Source organism: Carassius auratus, chromosome 28 (assembly GCF_003368295.1).
Source record: "Carassius auratus strain Wakin chromosome 28, ASM336829v1, whole genome shotgun sequence".
In the NCBI taxonomy this organism is placed as follows: domain Eukaryota; kingdom Metazoa; phylum Chordata; class Actinopteri; order Cypriniformes; family Cyprinidae; genus Carassius; species Carassius auratus.
The window spans coordinates 23,554,020-23,563,793 of NC_039270.1; the positions used below are offsets into that span (position 1 = coordinate 23,554,020).

The window sequence follows — 9,774 nt, forward strand, 5'->3', positions numbered from 1 at the left end:
ATACTTCCTTCATAACAAATAAAAGTTTAAAATAAAATTGCATTTCTTTAACAATTAGCCTACTTCCTCATTCCTGCGTAAGTAGCCTATCTGAAGCCAAACCCGAGAACAGTTAAGTGTGAAAACTGTTATAAACACTTTTAAAATGAATCACTCACCAATAAATCAGTCACCCATAAAGTCTTACAAGAAATTGATTAAAAGACATATTTTATTTGTGTACAAAAGGATATTGTAAGATTTAGATACAAAATTGGAAGATAAATGATGTCCGATACTTCTCCAGAGCCAACAAAAACACAGCTTAAATAAAAAATAATAATTGAAATGATCAGACTTGACATGAAATTATATTGAAATGATATGAATGAGAATCATCCTGTTATCACACGGTGTAATTGTTTAACATTTCAAATTAAATAGTGCTTTGTTCTTATTTGAGGCTGACAAACCTGATCTACAACAGAATTTATCACAGTTTGAAAAAAAAAATCCCATTGATTAAAGGCTGTAAAAGTGTGTAGCAACTCCCTCTAGAGACAAGTATGTGTGAAAAGCACCTAGTCTTGTTTTTCCTCATCCCAAACTAGGCCTTTCTGTCTATTTACAGAGTGACTCATTCCCTTACAACACTGATTAATATCATACTATGTTAGTAAATTCATTTGGCAATTCCTCTGTATCACTTTTTCATCACTGTCCACGGACGAAGGTGCAAAAAAAATCACAAGCATGTCATATACAATAGCATGTGAAGCTAGAGACACACTGCATTATTCTGCATATACGCACACATTGAAGTACCTTCAAAAAGACATCGAAATGGAAACTAACACAAAAGAAAAAGATCAAAACAATCCCAAAACAAAACCAGACGATTTGTCCATTTTAGTGTTAAACTACATTAGATAACTATTCACGATGACAAAGCTAGGTGTGCAAACGTACATTATAGCCTTTGGTTTGTATGAATACTAGCATTGCAGATACCAGAGCCATTGTTTCGACACTGCTAAAAACACTCAATTATATAAACCACATCAGGTCTCAAGTCATCCCACATTGCTTTATCAGGAAGAGATTAATGAAAACTAGCTGGCTGGATATATTCTTGCCACTGGTGGGAAGCAAGGTGTAGACTAGAGCAGCGATTTCAGTGCAGTCTCACTGACTCAATGGATCTCCCGAGAGAAGACAGGCGGAACAGAGCACTGGGCCAATAAAATACTGTCGGACTTATCTTTGTGAGTCAGTAATCCAAAATATGACAAACATATGACATAAGAACCAGCAAAAAGTGTTGTCAGCACCACCTATGTTCGCTTATGTGGTTGTTTAAATGTACATTGTTGCTACTGTTCACCACCTCCTCTATGGTGAATTATTATTTTTTAAAATCTCTTTTGTGGCACACAAACAGTCTGCCATCTCATTCTGCGGTGGAGACAAACAAACACTGGGCTTAAATCTAAAATCAAGAGCAATGATTTTACAAGGCACTAAAAAAAGGTGGATGAAACAGGAACTCCCTCTTTCCAACAGATTCACGGTTCGCTCTTTTGATATTGCCTAGTTTCTTCTAGGAAACAAGTTCTTCCATACATACTGTAAAAGCCATTAAAACACTGAAGCATACAGTGCCACACACACACACACACACACACTCCGTGTAGACACACAAGGCACCAGACGTGAGAGTGAGGGCTTCATTCTTCTAGGCAACAGTGCAGAGGGGCGGTCAGAGCAGGGTGCAGGGACAGCCACCACTCTTCTGCTTCCCCGAACGGTTAGCGGGGAGCGGGGGACTCTCTGTCTCCTGAAACTTCCTGAAGACAGACGTTAATGTGACTTCGTCACAATGCACTACACTGTCAATCTCATAAGAGCGCTTCTCTATTCCAAATACCTTATTGCTCGCACAACCTCCATGAAGGCTTCATCCACATTGTGGCGGTTCTTAGCTGACGATTCCATATAGTGGATCCGGTTTTCTCTGGCAAACGACATGGCCTCATCTTTTGAGATCTAGTTGAAAAACACATACATATGAATTGGCAGCCAGTTTAGGGGTTTTCATCAGAAATGTAGTCATTTGTGTAACAGGGAAACGTTACAACTCTCTGCTGGTCAAGATCTGATTTGTTGCCAACAAGAACCATAGGAAAGTCATCTCGATCCTTCACCCGCAATATCTGAGTGTGAAATTTCTGAACTTCATCATAACTGAAACAAAGAGAAAGTGTTCATTAGAGTGACAGGATTTCGCTCTATGAACACAGAAAAATAATATAAAATAATACAGAGGTCACAGAATGTCATTATAACTGAACTCAAAATTAAAACTAAAATTACAATTGACAAATATTAAAAATAAATATATTTTAGGAGTGTTATTACTGCTAACAAAAATGACATGAAATATCTTCCTGAACTGAAATAAAAATAACTTGATAATTGAAAACAACTGGTAAAAACTAAAGACTCGGTAACTAATACAAATGGAAAATTTAATTAAAAACTATTTAGTTCGATAACATTTTATAGTCTGAAACGTTCTCATTAAACATAAAAATGTCATTAAACATCAATAACAAAAGACTGTGCTAAGAATTTTAACAGCATTATATATATATATATATATATATATATATATATATATATATATATATATATATATATATATATATATATATATATATATTTTTTTTTTTTTTACAATTTGACCAGTTAGCATATTATGTCAGTCTTACAATACAAAAACTCAAATAAATAAATGTAAACAACAATGAAACGGAAAACTAATTAAAACCAAACTGAAAATAAATAATTTCCCCGAAGAGAAAAGTTATATATAAAAAATCTTCTTGAGTCCGGAGGCTGAACAGATTGATTGCGGTTTACAGTGGTATAATATTTACATAGACAATCTGGACAACACTGTCCAAGTCACGTCTGTAAGAAACTTCTACATTTATACTCGCCATACAAACAGGCCTGAGTTCAGCTGTTGAGGTTCACCCGATAACATGAGAACTCGTAGCGCTCTTATTCTCATCACAAACACATTCTGTGGTTTCTTTTTTAAAACACACATGGCCACATACACACACACACACTCTCTGTTCTCGTCACACAGAGAGGTTAGGGACTATCTATTCCCCTTCCTCTCGCACACACACAGACACAAACACGCTCTGGAAAACACCTACCTGCCACTGTCATTAAGAGCAAACACCAGTAAGAAACCCTCTCCGGAGCGCATGTACTGCTCTCTCATCGCTCCAAACTCTTCTTGCCCTGCTGTGTCGAGGACTAATCAACAGGAGAACGACACAATAACACAAATGAACAAAGGGGAACATGAAAGATGAGCTCATCCACACAAACAAATAACATTTTGTGGTGCCCAAAGGCAACTCATAACTGACTGACATGCAAAGTTTGCTTTAGGCACAGCTGGCACGATGGCGTACTGACAGCAAGTCAAAACAAAACCTGGGCAGGAACCCGTAGTCAGCAATGAATCATAGTGATGCAACTCTGACCAAAATCTCCCTTCTGAGGGAACCTGTGGAGCTTCTTAACACTCATTCCTTCCTACGAACAACACATTCGTTCCAACATACCGTCTAATTGTGTCTCCTTTTCATCCACGGTGCAGATCTTAGTGTAGGAGTCTTCGATGGTTGGGTCATAGTCCGACACAAAGTATGACTGTGAAAGAAAACAAAGAAAAGATTTTGGTTGTTCAGCAGCTCCTCAACAAGGGCTTTAACATGAAGGAACATGCAGATGAAAACCTACTGTAGTGTGAATTTCACATAACTCTTTCAACACACCCACAGGGATACTTACACTCACAGCGCATTTGCCCAATATTACGCCATAAACACAACTTTATTTCATACAAAAAGTCCTCAAAAACTACACTTACCTGAATGAACTGAATGGTGAGGGCGCTTTTCCCCACACCTCCACCGCCCACGACCACCAACTTATATCTTTCTTTCGTGGACATGGTCGCACTGCTGAAAAGATGAAACATTCGGTTATAAAAACACGAATCCTGTCGTCTCATTCGGCTAAAACTGTTTTAAATGTAATAATGTGGCTCCGTCGAGCATAAAGATTTAAGACCGTACAAGGCCTGGCATCGATGAAAAACCACTACAGTAGGCTACAATGTTACAGATTTTGGTCGAGTGTGCATCAATCCAATCTCCGTGGTTAAATCTGTACAGAACAATAGCATCTGCAGATTGATAACGCTAGAGAGGAAATAAACCAAAAAACCGTGCTGCTCTGGGCACTGATCGCCGATTACCTTTCTTCCGCAGCCGCCTTGAGTAAATTAGCCTTCTGGTGGCAAGTTAGCGACTCGAAAGTCAGACAACTTAAGTCCACTGCAAACCCGCGAATACTCTGACAACTTTAATAGACTATATATCCGCTAGATTTAGCCTATAAATGCTCACTTTGTACACGCGCTACTACCATCCTGCTTAGGGAGATACAAAGCGAATTCCAGGCTTAAAGGAATGTCCGCCCTGTGGATTTTTCTTAGTGATTTCTGGACTCTCTCTAGCTTCCGATATGTTTTTTTCATGACCAGGGGTAACTTTTTTTCGTCTCGGCGTGCATATCGTACGTACGCCTAAAGTGGGCGGGGCTTTGGGCGTTGCTTATCTCTTCGAATGCATGATTTCGTCATCGATGAGATTCGGCGAGTTCTAATTGGCTGATGCGCAGAATTCGATGAACGGTTCTGCTGTTACAACGCTTGCATTTCCGCCATAGGAGGCAGGCTATATGATAAATATGTAATTCGAGCGTAGCCTTTCCCATATTTGGCCAAGGGCCTGGTTTGCCTGCGTTACAGTAGATGTTCAAATTGAGCGTTAATTTAGCATTCATTTGTCATTTTTCTTTTTATTCAATTGGCGATTTTATTGAGATTATAAATAAGATTAAAAAACAAAGGGCAAAACATAAATAATAACATATTTAATAAAATATTTTGTGGTCAAAAAATGCGACATATGAATTGAGGTCCTTCCTAGTATACTTTAACATTTGCATAAGTTCTTCCTGTATGTTCTTTTGTGACGGTATGGTGATACTTCGGCAGTAATACCAAAATACTATTAATATTAAAAATAACATTAGCAATTCTAACACTAATAAAACCCTGATGTTTAGAATAGATAATCGATGTGGATGCTGGATCACTTGGCTTGTATTAAACGGAAACCTCCCAGGATGTGACTAACTGCATGTGCAGAAAAATGATTTTAGAGACACCCACCAGATGTCTGCCTTTCCAACATTTCTGAGGAAGCGTTACTCCTCTTTGTTGTGACTAAGCCAAGGGGAGTACATTTATGTAGATGGTTTTAATAAATTCCAGGAAGTGAAAAAATGTAATCGTGTAATGTATCATTGTATGTACATTTATTCTAATGGTTTTCTTAAAGAAATAGTTCACCCACAAATGAAAATTAGCTGAGGCCCTCCGAGATGTAGATGAGTTGGTTTCTTCATCAGAACAGATTCGGACAAACTTAACATTATATCATTCGCTCACCAGTAGATCCTTCGCAGTGAATGGGTGCCATCAGAATGAGAGTCCAAACTGATAAAAAACATCACAATAATCCACACCACTCCACTAAAAAACCCCCCGCAGATTTCACTTCAAAAGATGTTAAACGTGATGTAATGATAAATTTATCCAAATCTATTCCACTGAAGAAACAAACTCATCTACATCTAGGATGGCCGGAGAGTAAATTTTCAGCAAGTTTTTATTTTTATGTGAGCTATTCCTTTAAGAGGGAACAGAACCATTGCCCTATTGATCAACTGGCATTCAAATTCACATTTCATTACACAATTAAAATTAAATAAGACTATGAGACAAAATAAAATAATTGTCTTTATTGAACACGGTTTTCAAAGCAAGCTATATTGTTAAAATTCCACCTGCAAAATACCCCTTTATAAATAACAATTATCAGTATATTTCAATAAATAAAGTCACAGACAGGCTGTGCATCATCATAAAACGAATCACACTTTTTCTTGCAGAGGTTCAGTCATTTATTCACATATCAGATGACGTGAGTCTGTCAAATAGTCTTGGAGGAACATGCAATTTCATTAAATAAATAAGTCAATCACACTCTCAGATATATGCTTTTTCATCCACAGTACCGTCAACTTCATTTAAGTTCCTTCAGATCAACAGTGTACAGTCCTTGTTTACACCTGTATCTTTAATTGGCGCAGTTCATACAACCAGTCTCTCTTCAACATCTGTATGGCAAAGCAGCCTGTCCCAGTTTAACACGTGGGCCAAGTATGACCCCAAGCAGCATGCGTTCGCCCCAGTCCAGTATTTTGTTGACTGTAAGACTGACTGGAGACAAGGGGCTCTGGTCTCCAACCATACCCTCCACAGCTTCAACACCACCAATAACCTCCTTCCTGAAAAGCTGTGGGGAGGTTATGATACCACGTGGCCCCTTGGTCTGCCTCTGTGATCTTATGCTTGAATGGCTCACTTGGTTTGCTTTTTGTTGCTCCATATTTGCTCTGGGGGTTCTGGGGTCCTGATTAATAAACCCGTTTGCCTCTGTTGGCTCTGTTCTGGATTCTGATGGCTCCATCTGGACTCTGTCCAGGTCATCTAACGCCCCCGTCTGGTCAACCGTGGAACTGCTCTGCCTCAGATCATAGCTGTTCTCTGACGACCCCTTCTGGTGAGTATGAGGGACTGCACTCACTGGTGTTAGGGAAAGAGTAAGGCTTTTGCGTTTCTCCGCTAGAGACGGAATCTGAAGGTTAGTAGGCTTGGGTAGGTTGGACTTTGGTGCATCCTGTTGTGTCTTAGATGTGACATTTACTGCTCTTTGTAAGTCTATGGGATTAGTGCGAAGAGTGAGCGCTCCGAGCTTGTCTGAAAGAGATAAGGTAAACTCTGGATTCATCACCTCACATTGGCCTCGGCTCTGAATAGTTTCCATTTGGTTGTTCTTGTTCTCACAGTGCACGTTTGTTTCAGAATCCTCAGTGCATCCATTAATAATACAGTTGTTGTCCATGTTGTTGTGAAGGTTTAGGTTAGTTAACAGTGCCACAGTGGAACTGCTGGTGTTTTTTTCATTGGTGGGCTCCAGACAGTTATCCAAAGGTTTAACTGACTGCTGAGCATGAAGGTTTGTGTTATTACTTTTCAAAGAAAGTGTTCCCTGAAAGAGCTGCAGCTGCCCCAAGAAGTTAAAGTTTGGTGAAATTGTAGGTCTACGTTCTTTAACAAACCTAAAGAAATGGACAATAAAAAATAAAAAACATGAATGGCCCCATTTCTGACTTTTTTGGATGCAAAGTTATTTATTTACACAGAAAATCGCGGTAGAAGTAAAACAAAACAACGTGTGCACATTACCTGTATGCATGATCCAGATCCATTTTCAGGTTATACATGACATAGGCCACAGCTAGTGCTGGAGACCGAGAGATTCCTGCAGCACAGTGGACCAGGACTGAGCAGCCACGTGACATGGCCCCATCTGAAACAGTTCATTTGTTTTATTACAAATATTATACATGCAATGACACCTATAACACACATCTTTCTACCAGATGCATAAAAATAATGATCCGTTTTAAATTAGCATCATATGTTTTTTGCACAGACAAAACAAATCAACATAGTCACAGCTCTGTGTATCGATGCTAGATGTATTAATGATGTAATGCAGTTGGGATGCAAATGCAGGCTGATGTAAGCAGAGGGGTTCGGGGTCCCTCACCGATGAAGTGCAACGCCTGAGGGATCCAGTGAAGCAGGTCATCCCGCAGGGAGTCGTCTATTGGGATACGGAGGTACTGGGACTGGGGCAGGAATGAAGGCTGTGGGCAGCATCGGCTCACATTTAATACGTATGAGATGCCTCGGTCGGACAAAGCATCCTGTGGGTACGAATAGCGGGTGAGAGGTGAGAAAACAACTTCTGTGTTCTGCAAAACACTGAGAACAAACTAGCCTACTGTAGTAAATACATATGCAAATAAACTATTTTATGTAGCAAATGTCATTTTAATATGGTTTAGGGAGGATTATGCAGTCTTTAGCAGGAGGAATCATTAGAGAATTGTAAATATACCTGCGTTACGTCAGTCTCTGCACCAAGGTAGAGATGCGGCAGAATACGAGACAGCGCTGGCCGCTCGGACTGACTGTCCCTGCAGAAGACCATCTCTTGACTTTTAAAGAAATAGCTCTTCTAAATATTTTTATAATCCGAGATCCTATGGAGAGAGACATACACTGACAATTACTGCCTGAATCCATGACGCAATAAACACACACATACAGATGCCAAACTGTATCCCAAAAGTTTTCATGAATTGCATTTAACTATTGTAATATACAAGTTCGGCTTCTTCACAACAAACTAAAAGCTGGTAACATACTCACCAGTTTAGTCCTTTATGGATCAGCAGAGTGTGCAGGAAATCTAAAAAGGTTGAAAAGGTCCAACGAAGCTGCTGCATGAAGGTTGTAAACAGCACAAACAAGAGCAAACGTGAAGAAAGAGTCCGTTTATCTCTAGCTCTTCTCGGTAGCTGTGCTCCCGTGCTCCTCTCCGCTCTGTCTGCGCCTCTAACACTATTTGTTGTTGTATGTCTATACCTGCGCGAGGGAAGAAAAAGATGAGGTCATCTAGTTTCCGGAAGCTAAGAATAGTACATTTCTATGTGATGTCATTTCCAGCCAATCGGCGCGCAGGGCTTCTCTGTGCTCTTTGACGCGCGCGCGCGCGAGCACGTTCTGTTTGTTAGCCATCATCAGTTTGCCCTGAAGACCTGGGCATCTTTATTGTGATGAATCGCTTTACTCTCTGTATCCTTTCAGACTGGAACACGCCGCTTAAATGTGCAAATCGAGTGTGTAATCCGTCAAACTAGACTCTTCTGTCCGTGTAGAGGTTGTTGTAGGCCAACTCGTGTGCAAAGTCCCATGCGAGCAGTGCTTCTCTTGTAAACAAAATACATTATTCAGAACGCTTAGTTAACTAGTCCACATTTACCTATTGATATCATGTTTATACTATATTAAATAACTGTACGTCACACTATATTTCGGTTTCAATGATGTCATGTGTTTTTATTTTTTATCCGACTATATATATATATATATATATATATATATATATATATATATATATATATATAATTTAATATCTCGCTTCAAAGGCTGCAAAACACTAAATTGCAATATACTTAAAATCAGATTTATGTTAATTTAAGATGTATTATTGCAATATCACCCTGGGTTACAAAATGGTGTTTTGCATTTTCTATTTAACAACTTGAAGGAATAAAACTGCCACGTACTCTGATGGAAATAAATTGAGAAATATATATTATCTTGAAAATCCTGCATATGTAACCCTGGAGCACGAAATCAGTCATGAGTAGCACAGGTTTATTTGTAGCAATAGCCAACAATACATTGCAAAGTTCAAAATTATTATATTATTATTATTTTTTAATCATTAGGATTTTAACTAAAGATCATGTTCCTTGAAAATATTTAGTACATTTCCTACCGTAAATATATAAAATAATATGCACTGAGACTTAATTTTGACAATTTTAAAGGTGATTTTCTCAATATTTTGATTTAGTTTGCACCAGATTTTCATATAGTTGTATCTCGACCAAATACTGTCCTATTCTAACAAACCATACATCAATGAAAACATT

General features: G+C 38.7%; 2 protein-coding genes across 3 annotated transcripts; both read right to left on the reverse strand.

Moving 5' to 3' along the window:
* Positions 1 to 193: 193 nt before the first annotated feature.
* On the reverse strand, positions 194 to 4,639 carry LOC113047256 (ras-related protein R-Ras-like). 2 transcript variants are annotated; one of them, XM_026208610.1, is made up of 7 exons: positions 4,325 to 4,639; positions 3,935 to 4,025; positions 3,627 to 3,714; positions 3,210 to 3,312; positions 2,115 to 2,223; positions 1,907 to 2,025; positions 194 to 1,826 (listed from the first exon to the last, which is right to left on the reverse strand). In XM_026208610.1, exons 2-7 carry the CDS (start codon positions 4,016 to 4,018, stop codon positions 1,739 to 1,741), a joined length of 591 nt encoding a protein of 196 aa, XP_026064395.1. In that variant the 5' UTR covers positions 4,019 to 4,025; positions 4,325 to 4,639; the 3' UTR covers positions 194 to 1,738. The 2 variants fall into 2 exon arrangements, with proteins under 2 accessions (XP_026064395.1, XP_026064394.1); XM_026208609.1 differs by having other exon boundaries at positions 3,935 to 4,028.
* A 1,283-nt stretch (positions 4,640 to 5,922) lies between these two features.
* LOC113047257 (dual specificity protein phosphatase 16-like) lies at positions 5,923 to 8,730 on the reverse strand. Its single transcript, XM_026208611.1, has 5 exons — positions 8,483 to 8,730; positions 8,169 to 8,313; positions 7,815 to 7,974; positions 7,448 to 7,571; positions 5,923 to 7,320 (listed from the first exon to the last, which is right to left on the reverse strand). The coding sequence occupies exons 2-5, from the start codon at positions 8,259 to 8,261 to the stop codon at positions 6,309 to 6,311; spliced, it is 1,389 nt and encodes a 462-aa protein (XP_026064396.1). The 5' UTR covers positions 8,262 to 8,313; positions 8,483 to 8,730; the 3' UTR covers positions 5,923 to 6,308.
* Positions 8,731 to 9,774: the final 1,044 nt, after the last annotated feature.

Coding starts and splice junctions, on each gene's coding strand:
- LOC113047257 (XM_026208611.1), bottom strand. CDS start 8,261: ATGGTCTTCTGCAGGGACAGTCAGTCCGAGCGGCCAGCGCTGTCTCGT. Junction 7,975..8,168: donor CAGAGACTGACGTAACGCAG/GTATATTTACAA, acceptor TCGTACCCACAG/GATGCTTTGTCCGACCGAGG. Junction 7,572..7,814: donor TCAGGCGTTGCACTTCATCG/GTGAGGGACCCC, acceptor GAACTGTTTCAG/ATGGGGCCATGTCACGTGGC.
- LOC113047256 (XM_026208610.1), bottom strand. CDS start 4,018: ATGTCCACGAAAGAAAGATATAAGTTGGTGGTCGTGGGCGGTGGAGGT. Junction 3,313..3,626: donor AAAGGAGACACAATTAGACG/GTATGTTGGAAC, acceptor CCTGTTGATTAG/TCCTCGACACAGCAGGGCAA. Junction 1,827..1,906: donor GAGGTTGTGCGAGCAATAAG/GTATTTGGAATA, acceptor GTCTGTCTTCAG/GAAGTTTCAGGAGACAGAGA.